The sequence below is a fragment of the Carassius auratus genome, chromosome 18 (assembly GCF_003368295.1).
Source record: "Carassius auratus strain Wakin chromosome 18, ASM336829v1, whole genome shotgun sequence".
Taxonomy (NCBI): Eukaryota; Metazoa; Chordata; class Actinopteri; order Cypriniformes; family Cyprinidae; genus Carassius; species Carassius auratus.
Window position 1 is genome coordinate 19,548,440 of NC_039260.1, and position 22,188 is coordinate 19,570,627.

The 22,188-nt window shown below is 37.8% G+C and overlaps 1 protein-coding gene across 1 annotated transcript in view; it reads right to left on the minus strand.

Annotated features, from left to right (window-relative positions):
* Positions 1-22,188, minus strand: part of LOC113118617 (contactin-5) — a 284,385-nt gene that overhangs the window by 181,456 nt on the left and 80,741 nt on the right. Inside the window, exon 2 of the mRNA XM_026287922.1 lies at positions 10,607-10,725. Coding sequence (XP_026143707.1) covers positions 10,607-10,661 — 55 coding nt within the window. The 5' untranslated portion in view covers positions 10,662-10,725. The remainder of the gene's footprint in view (positions 1-10,606; positions 10,726-22,188) is intronic.

Here is a 22,188-nt window from a genome sequence, read left to right on the forward strand (position 1 = left end):
CTAGCATCTTTAGACAACTGGTATGCCATGTCAGATGGCTACCGCTCCACAGACCGCGGGCAGGGGGGCCACTCATGACCGCACCCCAACCGGTGAGGGACGCATCTGCCGCTAGCGTTACACGGCGACCAAGAGCTCCCAACACCGGGCCCTGATTCAAGAACCAAGGTTTCTTCCATATGTCTAAGGCACGAAGGCATCGCCGCGTGACCTGAATAGTTCGGAAAAGATTTCCCCTCGGGGCAAACCCCTTGGTCTTGAGCCACCACTGTAGGGGCCTCATGTGCAGGAGGCCAAAAGGTATCACTTTGGACGCAGCTGCCATGAGCCCTAACAGTCTCTGAAACTGCTTGACAGTGAGTGACTGGCCTTCTTTGACTCTCTTGACTGATGTGAGGATCGACTCGATCCAAGCAGGAGACATATGTGCCTGCATCGTGGTCGAATCCCAAAATACACCTAGATAGGTGGTTCTCTGAACTGGAGAAAAGTACACTCTTCTTGGCATTCAGCCTCAAACCCAGCTCCCCCATATGGGCGAGAACGACACCTCGATGTCGAACCGCCATCTGCTCTGATTGAGCTAGAATCAACCAATCGTCGATATAATTTAGAATGCGGATGCCCTGCATACGGAGGGATACCAGAGCCGCATCTACACATTTCGTGAACGTGCGGGGTGAGAGTGCAAGGCCGAAGGGAAGTACTCGATATTGGTAGGCTTTGCCCCCGAAAGCGAACCTCAGAGACTTTCTGTATTGTGGAAGGATGGATATTTGGAAGTATGCATCTTTGAGATCTATTGCGACAAACCAGTCCTCGGATCTGATTTGAGCTACATCCTGTATGACAGTGAGCATTTTGAACTTCAGTGACATAACTGAGAGGTTTAGATGATGTCAGTCTAAGATTGGACGCAACCCCCCCATCCTTCTTTGGAACTATGAAATACCAGCTGTAAAACCCAGATTCCCTGTCTAGAGGAGGGACCACCTCGATGGCCGCCTTCCTTAATAGGGTATTCACTTCTTGTTCCATCACCAGAGCCTGCTGGGGGCCAACTACTGTCGGTGTAACCCCATTGAATGTCAGCGGTGGATGGCTGAACTGAATGCGATAGCCTCTTTCTACCGTGTGCAGGACCCATTGAGATACATTTGGCAGTAGTTTTCACGCTGCTAACTGATGTACTAAGGGAATCAGTCCCTCGAGACTGACCTCTGGTGTAAGAGGCCCCTGAAGGGGCGGCGAGCGTCTCAGCTCCACTACGCTCACGGGCGGAAATAACTGAGAGCAGTGCTCGCTGGAAGCGGCTGCACCCTGAAACTCTGGCAGGGTTGGCAGACCCACCTCCCGAGGGCACTGAGGTGAGACGGGCACCGTATAATGAGGTGGACACCGCTCTACCCCAGTAGGGGCCACCCTCTGTAGTCATGACTGAAATGCGTCATGACTTCTTGGCCGTGGACCTCCCAGCCTCCCAGCAGTCCCTCCAGTACATCTAACTTCACATGTTCAATAACTGTCATTATATTCCTCAGAATTTAATGCAATCAAAAATTCAGACAAGTAAACACGGTCTGGATTGTGATACAATTCACATTGAAGTGATATATTGAACTTCTTGAAGTTAGATAACAGTCATTAGATTCCTCAGAATCGAATGAAATTCAGCAATCAGACAAGTAAACACGGTCTAGATTGAGATAAAGTACACATTGAAGTGATGACTTCTCAGTTATTAAATTTCTTAGAATTTTTAAACAATCAAACAATCAGACAAGTAAACACGGTCTAGATTGTGACAAAGTACACATTGAAGTGATAGAACTAACTCCATCTTTTTAAATGGAGTTTAAACAACCAGACAAGCGGTCGGGTATGGAATATTCACATCAAAACTGAAAATGATGTAATACACGCGTTGCCTCGACAGCGCGCGAATAATTAGTCACACAAACAATATTAATCCCCTCGGAGACTAAAATAGCTGCTTGTATAATGTTAGGAATAACACTGTTTATTGTATATGCTTATGCAACTTTATGTTTGTGCAACTAAAGCCCGATGCTCGGGGGGGAAGAACCGAAGCTCGGGCTTCCGAACCCCGGAACCGGGCAGATCTGATGGGTAAGGTAGGAGATAAGGACGTGCCCGTCTCCATTCCCTCCAACAGATCGATCTGCGAACCCAACGAATGCCGGCGCCATTCCGCCTCGGCGAAAACGGGACCGGTATCGCGAGGAACGCTGGCGAAGGCTCCCTCCTCGAAGAGAGCCCTCCGGGATCGAAGCGTACACAACGGCCGGGCAGCCCTCGAGAGCCGACTCAGCGTGCTTCGATCCCAGGCAAACCACGCATAGACTGTTTGTATCCCCACCCGTGATGTACGTGGGCAGGGAGGAACAAACAATCCAGAGCGCGATCTGGAATTGCCCTTCAAATGTCGTGTCTTTGCTTTGCTCTTAGACATTATGTTGTTTATTGGGACAGACAACAATAAATAAGACTCACAAGACAGACTTAGACATGGACACACAGAGCGCTTGCTGAAAGATGTGAAGCTGAAGTCAGCTGTGTGGCAGGTGCCTTTATAGCTTCCTGGTCGCTGCGTCACCCCGCCCGTGACGCCACGCTCTTCCATTAGACTGATTGCACACGATATTCAGAGTTGTTCTTGCCAAAGGCGTTCCCCAAAAGCGTTCGACGCAGCTCGAGTTCCCAAAGAGGAACTACTAATTTAGCAGAGTAATGAGGTAAAGTGATTGCACAGCAAAACTAAATTTCCCATCATTCTCTTTTGCAGCATGAGAATGATTAAATATGCAGATAATCATCAGTTATACACTTAATACACACTATTTGTTTCAAAGCAGCTTCACAGTAATCAAAAGGAACATGACAGCATTAAATCTTATCAATTATGAAGTTACTTCATTTCCAACTGTAATGCAGCTCTTTAGAGAATAGTGTCAGTTCAGCTCAATTAGTTCAAGGTTTATTCAATTCAATAACAGTCTCAATGTTGCAAAGTTCATCAGTTATGAAACAAATTCAATTCAGCTATAAAGCAGCTCTACAGAAGGCAAGTTTCATTATTCTGCTCAAATAAGTTTAATGTTGATTCAGTGTCTATGTTGCAAAGTTAATTAATTTCAGAAATGTTCACGGGTTCATCAACCAAACCAAAAAGCCAGATTTACTAAACAGGGCAAATTAGCATGGGAGCACAATCGCATAAATATTCCAGTGGGAGTGGAAATTTCCGGAGATGATCTACTGACAATTAAAATTTAAGTATACACAGGCCTAACATTTTATTTCCACGATGACAAAGAGCAGGGCAAATCAGTGTCTTGTTTAAGACGTTTTTTGGGGGTGGTAAATAATGGTGCTAATACCAGTAAGCTTGGTCAATCATGTTGTGTGATTCATTTAAATCCTCTCCTCCCACACCCATACATTTTGAATCTGAAAGGGAAACTACTAATGTGTGCAATATGGTCATGACCATGCCTTTTCATTGCTAATGTTTCACTGCACATCTTTAATAAATCCAGACAGTAGTTTTTAACACAAAGAGTGTTTGCTATTAGTAAATCTGGCCCTTATTGCGCTATGTCTGGCAACTGTGTGAAATGATGAATCCAGTGTTTTGAGACCAAACAAACCAATTCAGTTACAAAGAATGATCGCCATATATGACAGAGGAAATGCTTGATATGGTGTGCTTGGTGTGCATGATATGCTCCCTTGGTTGTAAAGTTTCAATTGTGACCAAACAGTGTAATGTAGCATTTTTTTTTTTCATTCTACAGTGCAACTTATCAACCTGCAAACAAGCCCGAACATGGAAGCCCATCTGGCCTTCGACCAGCTAAAAATAACTTACATCCCACATCTCTTTCTTTAAGAGCAGTACAGAAGCTTAATGTAAGAACTAAACATGCTTAATTTATAGTATGCTAATGACAGTAGTTTTCACGCTCACATTAAGTGGTTTTTCAGGCAATTTGAAAAAGTAATATATATATATATATAAAAAAAAGAATGCAAGAGAAAGTTTTTCCTATTTACAGGTAAACAGGCTTGAGTAAAAAAAAAAATCTAAATAAAATTGCATGACCATTCTTTAATATGCTACTGTATAACCCCCAATAAACAATTCATTCTTGGCAGCTCTCTAGTTAAAGGTGCTTTCATGCTGCACGAGTCTACGGCACATTATGGCTCCGACACAGCCTTTTGAGCAAAACTTCTCCAGGCACCAAAAATACCCTTAGACTCCAGAGGGTTAACCAATGTTATGCGACTAAAGCATTTTTTTTCCCTCTCACAATAAGTCATTGCGACAGTGTTGGTAGGGTTGTGCATATATTGCAACCACCAAACTAGTCATTATTTTTAATTGAAGTAGACATAGATCTATATGTGAGCCGCTTCTGGGACACGTCTGAAATGTGCCACGGCATGGTTAGTATAAACAATCATTGACTAGAGTTGCCTTAATGGAAACACCGTCAATATGCAATAGATTTTTATTGAAATTTATAAAATACAGCAATGGTTTTGTGCAAATCTATAATGAAAACACAGCTAGTCTTAAAAAAAGTGCTTGTGGAAGAGGTGTGTCTTCAGATGTTCCAACTCAGAGCAACAGAAAAAGTGAAGCCTCTGGCAAGCGATTCAGTGGCAGTCCTAAAGGTCAACTTCAAAGCCCTGAAGAGACCATCAGGGGTGATGCGGGCCTCTTTTCAGCTGATTGAAGATCAGACATCCCATCTCATTCTGGATCTTCTGCAGAAGGTTAATCATGTTAGCTGGATGGCTACTGCCGGACCAGGAGCTGCACGGTATATTGAAGCAGGATGGGTCTGATTTTCATCAGATGGGTCTGATTTTCCTTTCAAACACTACCTCAAGCTTTCTCGCTGTTCTTCCATAAGCAAATGAAAATGAATCCACAACCATATATTATTATTTTTTTCATTTGTAAGTCACTTTGAATAGAATCGTCTGCTAGATGGTTAAGTGCATATGTAAATTTGCCCAGTTGCAGCGTTGGAGAGTACAGTTAGCAATGCTGCTAATTTTATTACATTATTCAGAAACGTGACAGAAGTGTGACAGAAGCTAAGCTCTTTTTAATAATGGTCTAGTTTTTCCAGTAAAGGGGTAAAACATTTTTAACGATTAGCAGTGTAGCGTGACAAAATGCTAAACCACAATTGTTATCCTATTGTATTGCACACTCAGCTGTATAACCATGTGAACTGCATTAATAAACTAATCTGTCAGATTAGCTATATATTAATTAGGAATGTTCCCTGAAGCTGAATACCTTAATTGTAAATGCACTGATAATGACTTCACAATGAATAACGTATTCAAACGAATAATAGATAGTTACTCCTTATTCTTACTGGATAATCAGTCACAATACAATATTAAGTATGCAAAGAGAATAAGCGCAAATGCTCTTGAATGAAAATAAGTGCAGTGTGTTAAAATAGCTACAGGTTCTAATTTGCAACGACAAGTGTGTCAAGTTTTATTGAAGTTGGCAACCAGAGAATATGAATAGGCAGAGAATAGGTAGAGAATTTATGAATAATGAGGGATTATAGGTTATTTTATGTATGTTGTACAGTACATAGGTACCACAAACAATTTTATTTTATTATTTTTATTTTATTTTAATGGCGTTCAAAAATTAGTTTGGGCAAAATTGCAATTTGGCAAAACACCAGTGCCCTACTGAATAAACTTTAATTTTATTTACCATTTAATAAAACTTTTTAAATTAAAATATTTTAATCGGAAATCTCTATCTGATTGCGTTTGCGTTTTTGTTGATGTTTCTAGGAGCTGCACTCCAGTTGAACTACTGTACATTTTGAGTAGCTTCTAACTTGACAAGCTACAATCTCAAAGAAACCTAACACTAACACTGCCTGTTGAAAAAAAAAAAAAAAAAAAAAACCTTGTTACCAGAAAAGCTACACTATTTTGACAAGCTGAGCCACTGTGGCACTATGTACTATGTAGTTAAGCTTGTTACATTGCTACCTTTAGCTAGTTACTTCCTGACACTATTGTGTGAACAGTTTCGCAAAACCTGTTAGAAAGTAGGATAGCCACAAAGACTTCCTGGCAACAATTCAAGTCATTGACAGACCTGAAGAACAAATTATTTGCCTTGCAGTAAACAGATTGTGAAGCATTGTCATGCTTTCTGCGCATACCTCAGATTTCTAGAGGCAGAGTGGAGAAGAAAAAAAAAAAATATATATATATATATGGCTGGCGAAAGATTATCAGTCCAATTTTTCTTCACAGCCAGGCTCAATTCATATGTTTACCCCTTAGAAAATAGCAGCTACATTTGCAGGTCACGTGTTGATTCTGGAATTACCTGTGGGGTGACCAAAATGCCATTTTAAATGGCCCAGATGGGCAGAGAGGGTCAGCTTGCTTGATTTCCTGGCGGGGGAAAATCTGTCATGTCTTAAATATCTCACAGCAAGAATCTTGCCTTTGGGAATCACACCCCAAACATAGAATCACCCTGAGATAACTCAAAATAGTGCTAGTTTAGTAAAACTAAATAAAAGTGAAAATGGAGGGACATTTCACCTCAGGCTATGTGTAGTCATTTGTAATATAAGGACCTCGGTAATGTCATCATGTGGGTCACACATTTGACAGACACCTCTAACACCAATATTCACAGGTTGCCATCTCTCATAGCAAAGCTTTTTCTCTTTCCCTCATTCAACGCTCACCCCATCTCTGTCTCTTTCCAAAACCCAATCGACATTTTCATTTTGAAGCACACTAGGAGTCTCAGATGGTACCACTTCGTAGAGAGTGTTCCTGTGCCCTGCTCGCTCTGTTCCCACCAGCACTAGAGTTTGTATTCAGAGACAGACATGGCCCGGGGGAAGACGGTCACCTGCTGAACCTTTGACTGAGATTAAGCGCTAAAGGGTGTTTGATACTGGGGCTATAAAGATCTGACGAACCAGACTAATACGAACTGCACACAACACAGAATTCAATGTAAGTTCCCGCTTGCAAATTAAACAAATAAAGCAGAAGAATTAATGATAACAAAGTATTGTTGCATGTGTCATAAGCTCTGTTATACAGAATGTAGGCATTGTCCTGACACGGGGGCTTATCCATATTTGCAAAGACAGAAATCCCAGAATGCAATTGTTACAAAAAAAACTAACAAAAAAATTATCTGGTGAAATTACTGCAAAATGTAGCCTGACTGGTGCTAAAAGTACATTGAGCTCTATTGGAAAACAGATGAATATGATTCCGGCAATGATTAATTACATTGCTTATTTTATGTATTATGGCATGAAATGTCAAGTTAGTGTGCTAAAAGGTACCCTAGTCCAAACTGATAGCATTAACAAAAGTACATGTGACATAAAAACACATTTGCTGAAAGGAGCATGCCATTTTAGCCATTTTAGCCTGCTTATATGAGATTATGGTGTACCAGGTGAGCTACTGAGCAAGTTTACTATGTCAGAAAAGCTACACATATGTGACACAACTGTCAAAATGTATTAGTTTGCAGTATGGCATGGGAAACACTGCTTTCCAAAATGGAATGACATTTGTTGGTGTCTTACTGATGAATTATATGAATGGGCACATTTTTTTTATTTTAATTTTTGTCCTTTTTTAATTATTATTATTATTTTTTTAAATGTAGGTAGAAACATTTTCAATGACCATGTTGGTATAAATATATAGACAATAATAATAATAATTATTACTATTATTAATTATGTAAATGTAATGTTCTTTACATTACACACATAACTTTTACTTAACATCTGTGAGTGATATGTTCATTCAATTTTATATTGAATTATCATACATAATAGATCATTTTGCAACAGGTAGGATTCAGTTTACACATGCTAATATGCTAATGTATCCACAAACACTTATCGACTGTCATACAACTTAGCAATCAAGTGACTTCAAGGCTATCTTGCAAATGGTTACTAAGGCTGTTTAAGTGGTTTAAGTTGACCGTTAAGTTTTCTCCAGTTGAAGAGCTGCAGAGATTGGTATCTCCTCACAATAAAAACATCTCTGGTATTAAGTAATTTTCATAGCAACATGTTAACATTACACTCTGTCAAAATCAACTGTCAGTCAATACTCCAATGTGCTTTACAAGAGGAACACAATGTATGTGGGCTGTATGTGAAAGGCATATGTGAAATGACTGACAGTAGCATCCTAACTATAATGGAACCACATGAGTGACTCCAGGTGACAGCTGCTGACTATGCAGAGTGTTCCAAACCGGTCAATTATAAGGTTACTTTTCAGTTAGGATGCTGCCATATGGGGCTTTTCCACTGCGTGGTACGACTCGGCTCGGCACAAATCGTCTTGGATCGGTTTGGTTTGCGTTTCCCCTGCAGTTCAGTCCCGTTAAAGAGTGGGCAGGATTATTCACATGTTGTTATTGTTGTGCTACATCTACTGCCACAACTCCTAAAAAACTTTTTCCGCATCGCCCCATCAATATCTCACTGGATCCACACCTCTGCTATCAACAAGAGGAACATCTGTACTTCTTCAAGAGTCTAGGAAACATACATTTTTGGTTGATAAAAAAGGTGTGCTCATTCAAAACAGTTGAGTTTGCTTCTTCACAGGCTATGCTGATTTAAATCTAGCGGTTCTGTTGTGTTTGTTTTACAAGTTCATTGACAATTATCTCCTGCCAATCCATGATCAGCAGAGTTTACACCTCACATTTTGGTAATGGTATGGTTCACTTGGAACCTCAACCAAGGTGCTAATAAAAAAAGTACCAGGTACCAGGCACTGTACCCAGTGGCAAACCCCACAAAAGTGAACTGTACCGAACCGTACAGTGCCGTACCGTGCAATGGAAAAGACCCATTAGTAGACAGTTACCTCTGGGCAGTATCATTTTTGCTTGAGCAGAATAAAAAATGTCATGTAGTATTAATATTTATTACTAAAATGTTGCTGTTTTTTTAGACTACTTTTTATTTATTTATTTTTTGTATATATGTACAACACTGTGAGTGTCCAATCTTTGCTCAGATGCTGTGTGGGTTTGAGTGATATAAACTGTGTGACCAGACTCCACAAACACTGCATTATTACATAATAGTGATGATTATCTCAGATGTTTAGCAGCACTGAAAAAAAAATAAAATAAATAAAATAAAATAAAACTGAACTGAGGTCAAGCCTTTCATATATTCATAAAGCACTGGACGCAAAAGTTCTAATTAACTAGGCTGTTTTAAGAATTGTTTGAAAGGACTGTTCTCTTAGAAATTAAAATTTGCTGTTCCTTCACTCACCTTTGGGCCAGCCAACTTGTAGGTGTTTTTTTTTAGTAGTAGAACAGAAAAAAAGGACTTTTAGTTGATTTTAAGTCCTTGGTGATTTATAAATGGCAAAAAAAGTCAATGGCTACCGTCACTTTAAGTCAAAAAAGCATTAACAGGCAAGAGAAAATACTGAGGTCTTACCATGCTAAATGATCAGTCTGTGCACGTAACTCAACATTATTTACAACATTATTACCTGTAATCCATAGCCTCAGGCAAACAGTCCAGAGTGATGCCTGGGTCATGAACGAATCATTCCTTTGAACCAGTTCATTTTAGCGAGCTTGATGAAACCAAATCAAATTTAACCGACTGAAACAGTTCACAGTTCAAGCAGCACGGGTCTGCAAGTTACTCAGTCAAAACTCACTTTGGGACATGCCCGACAGACTTGAAATGAGCCAATATACCAATGTATATAACGCCAGTTTTTGACACATCATTCAGTGCTCCAGTTCCTCCAACAGTACACTGAACTGAAATGCTCCAGTTCAGTTGTATGAAATATCAGCACTACTAAACTGCTGCTCGACCAATCAGATTAGGAGAACAATCTGTTTAACAAGCATACATTTGTTAAGCAATATGTAAGTCAATAACAGTAGGCAAATCTAATTAAACATAACAGTATTGCTTGGGTAGCCACACAGTTTTATGTTATTATTCTACTTTCTGCTCTTCAGAATTTCCTTTTATCCGTGTTTTTCAGAACAGAAGCCATCTCTACAAAGTGGTCCTTCAAAAGGCGGCATGTGAAACATGAGCATGCTAATAGGAATTTTTCATCTCTCGACCAGGCTTGTTTGCAGAAGCTTGGTACGGTGCAAACATCTGTTCGATAATTGTACACCCAGGGCTCCTCTATCCGCTAAAGATATACAACATTACACATTCAAGACTACATTTTAGATGTCAATTACGCTATCTGATGTTTACTTAACCAAGCCATTACCATGCTAACAGTTCAAGACAATACCTCAACAGCGTTATGAGAGCTGCAGATAATGTGAATGCGAGGGCAGTGGAGCACTAACAAGCCCTGAATAACAAAAAAAAAAATATTGGAAAGTGTTTCACGGCAGCCCTTTGTCAATGTTGCTCAGAGAAAGAGAGAGAGAGATGCAGACAGGAGGGGGATGTTTTCAGGAAAGGCAGTTTCTTATCTTGATATAATCACACAGCCGCTCTCATACCTGCTAGGCCGCTGATAACTGACAGCAGGAGAAGTGGTTTCCATGGTGACCCCATACTTGTTCTGGAGGGTCCCTTCTGTGAGATTGTTAGTAGGTCTGTTTCTTCATTAAAGCAGTGCCTATGAGAAACAAGAGGACAACAGTAAGGGACCGAGTGAATTTGAACTGGATGTGTGAGTGAGAGTGAAAGAAAGAGTAAAGTTAGTTTAGCTAAACAAGTCTGTTATACTATAAATCATTCTCAAGGGCTCAGACTGACGGTTCAAGAAGTATCAGATATCGGAGCTCTGGAGCAAATCCAGCAGAAACACAGCAATAACAAACAGAACCCTGACTAAAATCCCTGGGTATTACTGTTAATAAATACACGGTGGAAAGTTCTGGCTGGTACATTGTCAAATTGAATTTCATGAAAGAGCATGCCAATATCACATATTGAGAAAAAAAAAGAAGGAGATTAATAATAATGTTAAAATGAAATTAAGTTTATATAGAAAATGAAGTCATGAAATTTAATCTTCATAATCGTGTTATTTTAGCAACTTTTATTTTGTCTTATTTTTTTTCTCCATGATCAAAGCACAGACGGGTATGTTGCTTTAGGCATGACAGAGGAGCCAGATGCTTGAAAAACAGACACACCGTCCTCCAACCACACACCAGAACACAGCCCTAAGTACATATGGTCAGACCTCTAATGGTTGTGCAGCTGTTCAAGCACAAACACGCGCACATGCTACAGCAGGTTTATTTAATAACCTTTTTTGCATAAAAAGAGAGCAAATATTAATTTTTGAGTCTGGATGCGATTAATAGAGTCCTGTGGAGAGCCTGAGGAAAGTCTGGACACGCTCTCACAGTCTCTCTCTCTCCCCGTCCTCCACCCATCCATTACTAATAACACCTGCCTCTGCCTCACCTCGGTGCACGCACACACACACACACACACACACACGTGCAGACTGACCGAGACTGAGTAGCGTAAACCAACAATTCTCATTATTTATATTCATGGCGCCGTGGCCTGCCTATCAAAAACAATATCAATGAGAGTGTTCTGCAGGAGTGGCTGTAAAAAATGTGTCCATATGCCCAACTTTTGGAAGCCACCACATCGTGTGCTTTAAATTTTTCTCTTATTTGTCTATTTTTCTCATTGACAAGGTCACATTACACATTGCAGGAACAGTTAATGACAAATAAATAAATAAATAAATAAATAAATAAATAAATAAATAATGATTTCATCCTACTTGCCCTAATGTTTTTTTTTTTTTTTTTACATTTACAACTGTCCTTTTCTGGATTTTTTAAAGACTTTTCTGGTCACGCATCTCCATATAATGAAAGTGTCTGAAAAACACTCACATGTAATATTTCAAGTCTTCTGACATCATACAACAGTCTGAAATTCCTGAAGTCCTATATTCCTGAAAATCTTCTGCCCTGCCTATTTTGATGCATTTTTGGTGAAGTAGAAGTGTTCTTTTGACTCAGACCTTCCAGTGAATCAGTTTCATTTCATAAAACTTGTCTGAATGAGTCATTCATGAATCAGACTAATCTGGTTTTCTGACTAATTCAACTTCATTCAAATTGATGATCTAGTCTGAAACAAAGACAGGCATACAGGTTTGGTGAAATATGATGGTCAGCAAATGATAACTGAATAATCAATATTGAATATTTTTCTGTTTGTTTAACTGATTAGAGATCTCTTAGATGCTGCTGTATTGAACATGGCACCTGATGACTACCCTTTTGAAAAATCCAGCATATGCTGGATAGCTATGTTTCGAAGCATGGCTGCTGGTTTGAGCTGGTTTAAGTTGGTCCTTAGCTGGCCACGAACTGGTTATGTGCTGGTCTTCAGCTGGTCCTGAGCAGGAGCTAGTTGCATGATCATTATAATAAACATAAATATTTGTGCTCCACTGTAGAAAATCATGTTGGTTTTGAACGACATGAGAATAAATAGATGGTGACAGAATTTTCACTGCAGCTCTTTTTTTTCTGTTATCTGTTCTCATTTGATAAGCAGCAGTGTTTTAGTACATTATAAACTACAGCAATACCAGAAGTTAAAAACCGTTTCCCATAAAGCCAGGTTTTATAGCACTGCATGCTTGACAAAATGCTTCTATTCAGTAGTTTATTGGAGTGACTCCTTGAGTAGAAAAGAGCTCTATGTGTGTGTGTGTGTGTAATAGACTCCTGTGGGAGTGGTACTCCTGTGTATATTTAGTGATGCAGGCTTGCGTCAGGCCTGTCTAAAGTTCATCGCACTTGGCTGCTCCACATCAGGCTGTGTGCATGAGCTCTCTCATCGAAAATGCTCTGCCTTCTCTCCCTCCCACTTACAATGTAAAAACAGGAGGAACAGAACTCCAATTTCAGCCTAGATCAGTCATAAAGCTGAGGAACAATCCCACGTTTACAGACTGGAGGAAGACATCCTGTCTTTGGCAATTATGCCGGCTTATATTTTCCTCTTCTAAAAAAGAACAGTTATCATGAAACTATTGCACGGTTGTGTAGATTTTGCTTTAGGATTTAAATATTAAGGCAACTTGTATTCAATGTATTGATCTTATTTATTTATTCATTCATTTTCAGTTAATCGATCAATTGTGTTTAATTTCACTTAATGTTTCAAATTGTACATGTGTAATCATAAACACACTGACCCAGTAAATTCACAAATGAAGAATACGATATATGTTTTACAGGTACTCTTACGATCAGCAAGGTGATATGAGTAATTATATATATATATTTTCTTTTATTCTAAAATGAATAATTATTTTATATGAGCAGTTTTTGTTCTAATTTATTAACATCTAAAATATGACCCAACGTAACAACTTTTAAATAAACAACTTTAAATTAATGTACAGCAATTGTCACACACAGTAAGCCCATTATAACAAATGGCACATTTAGCTTTGTCTTAATTTAGTGTGAAAGTATGTAATTTTTCTTTTTTTTCTCTCTCTCTGTCTATTCTCTGTTTGAATGATAACTCTGTGGTCTAATTTGTATTTCACTTTAGAAGGCAATTTTATGCATGATTTTCCATGCTAACTTAGAAAAAATGAGAAGTTAAAACATGAAATTAAGTTAAAACATTTAGTACCAGTATGTTTTAGGAATGCCTTAAAGGAATAGCTCAAAAAAAAAAAAAAAAAAAACCTTGAATTCGTCCCAAATGTAGGAAAGTTTGATTCTTCTTCTAGGCAGATTTGGATAAATTTAGCATTACATCATTTGGCCAGTGGATCCTCTGCAGTGAATGGGTGCCATCAGAATGATAGTCAAACAGCTGATAAGAAGTGTTTTATACTTTATGCTATACTATACTTTTGTATGTGTGTGTGTTATGCAAAATTAATTTAAATTAACTAAAAAAAAAAAGTTAGCACTGCTGCACAGGTGTTTCTAATAGAACGGCTCAGAGAGTGATGGCAAATTTGACATCCTTCTCTCTTCTAAATGCTATCACAGATTTTTTCGTTTTGTTTTGCTGTTATAATGATATTTGCAGCCTTGACCACTTCATAGCTGGGTTCATCAACCATAACTCCTTCCAGCAAAGCCAGAAGTTGTGATCGAAGAGTTGTGATGCTTCACAGACAATATTGCTACAACGACCTGGTCCTGCAGATTTGCCTTATACAACAACAGGAAGATTAGATCCTTCCTTGCAGAACAAGCTGAATGCCGCAGAATGCAGCAGCGAGGGTTGTCTTCAATGAGCAAAAAAAAAAAAAAAAAAAAACTCATGTTACTCCTCTCCTCATCAGTTTACACTGGCTACCAGTAGCAGCTCGCATCAAATTCAAGGTACTGATGCTTGCCTACAGGACGACCTCTGGCATGGCACCAATATACCTAAACTCACTAGTTCAAACTAATGTGCCCTCCACAAGCTTGCACTCTGCCAGTGAATGATGCCTTGTGGTGCCATCCCAAAGAGGTTCAAAATCACTCTCACGGACCTTTTCCTGGACTGTGCCGAGCTGGTGGAATGTCCTCCCAATCTCAATTGACTCAATCTCCCAACATCTATAAGACACATCTTTTTCGCCAGCACTCAACCAACTAATACTAGCACTTATCTTACCTTTTCTTTTCTTGTCTATCCTATTCTTGAAAAAAAAAAAAAAAAAAAAAAAAAAACCCTGGCTATGGGTTCCGTGCTTGGCTAACTGAGACTTGTCATGGCACTTGTATACTGTTGTTCTCTTGTTGGTCTGATTGCTTCTATTTTTCTCATTTGTAAATCGCTTTGGATAAAAGCGTCTGCTAAATGATTAAATGTAAATGTAAATAGTGGGTGCATGCAACAGGAAATACTGTAAGTACACAATACTGTCCTAAAATATATAATTAAAATGTTTCAAAATGCTGTTATTTATTTTAATAATTTGCATTTAATTCTCCAATTTATTGTTTTTTACATCTAACTATGTTTTAAAAAGCAGTTGTAGATATGCATATTAATGGACAGTTTGAAAAGTGTTTTATTTATTTATGGATGGATGGAATTGCATTAGTCCTCCAGATTTAATCAAACCGGACAGTAATGTGGTGGCAATTCTATCCTAGTAAATTCTCCATATCATACTCCTACATTCGACAATTATAAAAATGAAAAGAAGCCCTTATTGTATTTTTGGGGGAGTTATTAGAAGATGTCCTAGTCTACTCCTCATCTGTTCCAACAGTCCTGAGTTTACCAAGATACCACCACTCACAGATGCATCTCTAAACAGCAAAGCTGTTGTTACTCTGCAGAGGCTGTTTGGTCTCCAGCAGCCTCTCTGTCCTGCTGAGGTCACTGTGCTGGAGTCATCATGGCCCGGAGCCGCTCTAATCCCCGTCCCCTGGGTGACATTAAACTTCATCTGCCTCTTTTAATTAATGAGGAATTCAAAGAGAGCCATCTGATCCTCCTCGTGACAAACGAGTGCTTTTTTCATTATCGCCGCTCTCTTTTGTTTCTGCTCTCATAAAGATTTTTTTTTTTTTTTGAACTAGGACGGGCTTTTAAACAATTAGCGAGAGGTGGACGCCTTTTTATCTTGCTGTTATTAGGATGGGCATGCACTGTAAGAGAGCATGCTCTACATCAGAGATGGTGGCCTTACATTATTATTGTCAATGCTCACTTCAAAGCAAGGGAGTACATCTCTCACGCATTTTATCCCTCTCGCTGCTGCTATTTCATCATCAGTGGAATTACACCGTCAAAGACATCTCACCGTGTGATCTGAATACTAGCACGCCTCGTAGTCAGAGACACTTTTAACAAGCTCTGGACTCGTTTGATTCAATCAGTTTTTTCAGTGTTAAACTAATTTGTGCAACATTTAATTTAGATTTATAATTTAATTTAGAGTCAATTATGGCCACATACTGTATATATTGGAATATTTTGGGGACACAACCACATTTAAAGCACATACACTTAAAAATAGTAATAATAATACAAGATGTAGATGAGTTTGTTTCTTTATCAGAACAGATTTAGAGAAATTTAGCATCACATCAATTGCTCTGCAGTGAATGGGTGCCGTCAGAATGAGAGTCCAAACAGCTGATAAAAACATCATAAGTAATCCACACTCCTCAAGTCTGTCAATGAATGCCTCATGAATGGAAAAGCTGCATGTTTGCAATAAACAAATCAATCATTAATTAGCCATCTATCGATAATATTTCTTTCTCCATGGAAAATGTTGTCTCTAAATCTAAATCAGGAGAGTAATATGCACAGATCAATCAATTCATATAAGCGAAAACAGTTTTTTCACTGGATAAAGTGTTGTTATGAATGATGGACTTGCATTTTGGACAAATTGACGGTTCAAAGTTAAAAAGCCCTGTTGATGGATTTGTTTCAATCCAAGCTTTTAGCTTCACAGGATGTTATTTGATGGACTGGAGGTGTGTGGATTACTTGTGGGTTATCATGATGTTAATAACTGTGGAAACACATCATCACAGTCTGCTAAAAGTGTCGTGATTGTCACCTTTGAGCCGTTTAATGCATCCTCATTTTGAAAAAAATATATACATTTTTTAAATCTTCCTTATCTAATAGACCTGTTTCACTTCATCGATGCAGGACATGTTTCCAATAAGACCTATAAGATGCATTTAGAAATTAGATAGGGTGACTTTGCATTCAATGCCTATTTTACAATGCCAATAAGTGCTTTTGATATAAACTGTGCCCGCATATATGCCAAGCTATAACTTAAATATCAAATTGTGTCAAATTTTACTTTTCAATAAAATTTTGTTAATTATTAATGCCAGGAAAATAAACTGAATTTGCCTGTAGCAAATAGCTTCTTCTTCCATGCTGGCATAGCCATCTACATCTTCTTAATCTCAGCTGCCGATGTCCTTCAGTAATGACTAATGCTGCTCTACTCTTCTAAATTTTCCGGGAAGCTCTCGTTTGAGGTCTGTGGGAAGACATGAAATCGAAAATCGAGGGTGGATGGTGAGAAAAGTAATTGTAATGGTATGTCTTAAATGGGCAGCTCTATCTCGTTTTGCCAAAGAAATGATCCAAACGGAAAGTCATGAGTGGAAAGAAGTAGCTAGTAACAAGTGGTGGCCTATTTGAGTTAAAACAACTGCTATATAGTCTGAAGCTCCGGGAGAGGAGTAAGCTATCTCTAAAGAAAAAAAGGAAAGAAAGCTGAAACGGATTCCTGCCTGCGAGGATAATGTTCCACCATGAGCTAACACTGCCTGTGGGGAATTAGAACCGTTCGTTTATAATTCGGGATGCAGAGCCAAGAAGACACAGAGCCTTATGTTCCAATCATTCGTAAAACAAAGACGTGATGCATTCGTTTAACTTCATGTTGAACTTGTCTTCAGGAAACACTCATACGGTAATTTTCACTCCTAGTCCCGTGGACCCGCCGCACAGCACAGTTCATTTCACGTAGTTCTCTCCCAATGGTTTGAATCAGGTTTGTTAACATAGGAGAATGTGCAGTGCTGAGGGTCCCGAGCACCAGGGCTGGAAAACACTGCGCTAACAAAAATGTCTTCCTTAAACAATTGACCTGGAGCTGACACAGTGAGGAGACTGATTGACCAAGGTTTTTTTGACACTCTTGTAACATTGTGTTCACACAGGACGTGTTATTTCTTTCACAAACAGCTACAATACTGAATGACAATATGTCTTTGAGTTTTGATCAGTGGTTCTCAACTGGTTTTGCTCCAATTTTACGTTGGACATTCAGTTGTACAGAAATGCGATAAGCAAAATTGTGCAAAATCTCATGTTCTTTTTTATGTTTGTTATTACTTAAATCATTTCCTTACATAAACTAACAATATGACGATTATAATAATACATTTAGTAAAAGTATTGCTCATGGTAACTACTACAAATTGAACTTGTAGTCAATTGTTTATATAAAAGCAAAATAAAAACATCCTAATTAGTATTATTATTAAAAGGATTTGGTCTCTTATAGGCTCACCAAAGCTTCATTATTATTATTATTATTATTATTATTATTATTATTTATTATTATTATTATTTTTTTATAAAACATACAGTGAAAACAACAATATGTGAAATAGTGTTACAATTTAAAATAATTATGCCATTTTAATATATTTTAAAATGCAATTTATTTCTGTGGTGGCGAAGATTAATTTTCAGCATCATAACTCCAGTCTTCTGAGTCACATGGTCCTTCAGAAATCATTCTAATATCTGGTGCTCAAAGACTCCTTTATAATTATCATTGTTAATATGGTTGTGCTGTTTTTATATTTTTGTGGAAACTGTGACACATTTTATAAATGTCTTTACTGTTGCTTTTATGCAGTTTAACTCATCTTTATGATTAAAAGTCTGTAAAGTGAAAAAAAAAAAAAAAAATCTTAGCAACTCCAAACTTTTGAACTATAGCTTAGTCAATTAATATGAGAAAGAATGAACATTATAAAAGTTGTAATGAGAAATTTGCCTTTTTAAATCCACATAAAACCAGAGTAGTTAGTTTATCAGCCTAACACATGAAACAAAGCGCTGGGCTAAATATATAAAGCTTTTACTAACTGACAGATACATTTGAGTACAAGAGAGTTTTATTAGACTCAGTGCCAACAAAAGACTACGCTTTCTCCTCATTTCTTCATTGTGCTATCCTAACTATGCATGAATTCACGTCATTTTTGGTAGTTTTGGAGGATTTCTATTTCTTGCTGTTCAAGACCCATAACAGATCTTTGTCCCACCAGTGATCCAGACAGCTGGCGTCTCAGTTGAGCAGTTAAAGGACTCTGAGAACTGATATCTCAAAGATTTCTAACAAGTCCACTGGAGTCCAACAATAATCCATACACTGTAAAGAAAAGAGACAAACAAACAACCAGCTCTTCCTGTCTGCTCAATATCTGTAGGAAAGTGAGTCTTTGTGTCCAATCGACGGATGTGTGGAGATCTCTCACAGAAACCCCCGTGACTACAGATGTGGCCGCTAGCTTGAGGACGGGGACCCGCTGATAGTCAATCAGGAACAGGCGAGCCCTGATTCTAATCATAGGCTACGTGCTCACTTAATATAGTGCTTCACACCTCTCCAGCCCTTTAACATTTACGCGAGTGATATTGAGAGGATTCTGGGATGCACGTGGAGGAGAGAATTGTCTGATGTATTAATTGGACTTGTTCTGAGCCCTGCGGGGTCACTGATAATTACTGATGCTGGATTACAAGCACTGAGATACAGTTCCCAGATTAGCAAGAACAGATGTGTTCAGACCAAAGGTGTCACATAACATACAGTAGCCCTACATGTGACCTTGCCATCATTATCTTTGTATGTTGATATATTTATAGTACACTCTTGAATATGCAACGTGAACATACGTCACATCGTTGCATCATTTTATGTGGTTTCTTTTATACTTATCACGTATCATACTTCTACTAGTACATTTACAAAAAATACATAGCACATATTTTGCGGAATTTTCTTGCAGGGGTTTATGGCATTACTACAAATACATACACAGTTTATTTACTTTGCCTGCATTCATCCAATGTTTACTTCAGGGCAGCTGGCTTTTTTCTATATTCATTTTGTTTTTGTTTTTTTTCTAATGTCTCATCTTTCATTTAGGGTAAAATCTGTTCAGTAATCCCCTGGAATGGAAAGAATTTGAAATGTGTCTAACAAAGCAGTACAGTGTTGTTGGTAGACGACTGCATAATTAAATTTCTCAGAAGATATAAATATAAATAATCTCACAAGGGGCTGGGGATGAATATAATTGTGCAACTTGCATACAGTATTCATTAAGAATGCAACATTATCAATTTATTTTCACATTTGTGTCATTTAATGGCTAGAGATTAACAACACTTCCCACAAGCAAAAAAAAAGAAGAAGAAAAAAATAATAATAAATACATAAATACAAATAAATATGCTTCGCACCACTAGAGGGGTTAACATTTTACAAAATGATATGAACATGGGGAAATCAAAATATTGGTCACACTTTAATTTTAAGGTCCAATTATCACCATAAAAAAAAAAAAAAAAAAAAAACATTAAGTATGACTTTAACCTCAATGATCTCAGTAAAATAATAATAATCATAACTAGTATTATTATTGCACAGTTCAAATCACAATATCGGTTTAATTTCTTTACAAATCATGCAGTCGTAATGTGTACTGTAAAGAAAGATTTTTTTTTTTTTTGATAAAAATTACAAAAAGTAACAAAACTAGATGGGATTTCGCTGTAACATCTAGTAAAATTGCAATATATACATTTTGTGAGATTAATTGTGCCATTATTCAAAACTTGCTGTCATGCTCTGATTTCTGCTTTCATTTCTGTGGAACCTTTACAGCAGCGATTCAGCCAGGGGTTCAGCATCACTAGCGTTATTCCAGACCCTTAGGCGATGGTGGTCCATTCGTCAATATTTGATGTCTTGGGAGTGAGAACACGGGCCAGTTTAAAAAGAGCTATTGACTCACTGAAAGAAAAAGACCAGAACTTCTATTACTGATATTCCACTTATTTCATTTTTAACAAAGAATCCACTGTAGTACCTCACATCACCAAATCCATTGTCAATAACTGACTGCCAATTCAGCACAGCACTCAGAGAGAGCATATTAGACAGCATCCATTTATTTCGTTTCAGCAGGCCCGCAGTATTCACGATGAAAAGGCTTCTACTGTTGTAATAAAGGCTCTCAGGTACAGTACAGGCAAATCTTCAATCTCCTCCCTGGTTAAAGCCCACTTCATCAGGAATGCCTCATTCTGTGTTATCAGAGCTGCCAATATTGATATTTTTCTAATAGTCAACGTAAGCTCTCCACTCAGGACTTGTGCTGGGGAGCAAGGATTTGAATGACATGTATTAATGCCTGTTAATGGAAGGGCCTATTCAGCCTGCCATCTTGATTTGGGAGATACAAGATGATGTTATGTTATCAAACAACAAAGAGCGAATTCAATGAGAACCTGTTGTGTTCGTCACAGGGTTTAACAGAAGTGCACAGAGATTAGAAGACAACAGAAAATATAAGATTCGCTTGATAGTGGCAGGAAAGACTGATGTACTGTTTCTAAGCGCTTGTAAGGGGGAATCTGGGGAAACAGGATTAGACCAATTAAGATGGTATCTTAATTACAACATTAAACCAAATGAATTCCCTGGTGTTGCTTTTAAACAGTTTTCGACTATTTCAAAGTGCTTGTTTTTCTTTTGCAAAATGGAAACTTGCGTTGTACTGTGAAGATGCCTTCGCTGATTATAACAGGAATAATTAGGCTTTTTTGCATGGCAATGTGGCAATGTGGTGTCATGCATCATGGTTGCCAAACAACATCAATTTGCTGTATTTACATAGAATGCAAGTGCTGTTATGTATAGATATTTTTGGGACCCGTGTATATGGAAGTTACTCTGTGGAAGTCATTGTGACTTTTATAGATTTTGGTTGATGCCCATCAGTGTTATTTTAGTTTGTATAGTTATATATTTAAACAGTTGAATATTTTCCACATTCATTTTAACTGTAACGTGTTAGCAATTTCAGTGTGTTTTTGTCATTTTTACTATTCATTCATTCATTTTTTATTGTTATTTTTATTTTTATTTTAGTACATTAGGTTAAACTATATTAATGAGAAATGTTGCACTGGCAACTAGCTGAAATTGAATTTATTTAATGTGTGTATGTATGTATGTTTGTGTGTGTGTGTGTTTATTAACATTTCTTTTCATGCAAGTAAAGCATTTTTTTTCACCTGTGGTTTTAGTGTTAGTTAACTATAATTATGTAAAGTCAAATTTCAAATGTAATAGGAAAAAAAAAAAATGCTGACAATAACTAAAAAAGTCTTATGTATATATTAATGTAATATTTAATTTCATTTATAATATTAAAAATATCTTTGGGTTGAATTTTCCACACCCAGATTAAAAAAAAAAAAAAAAAAAAAAAAAACCTTATATTAATAACACATTTACGAGTGACACAAATCAGGTTGTGCACTGTTTATA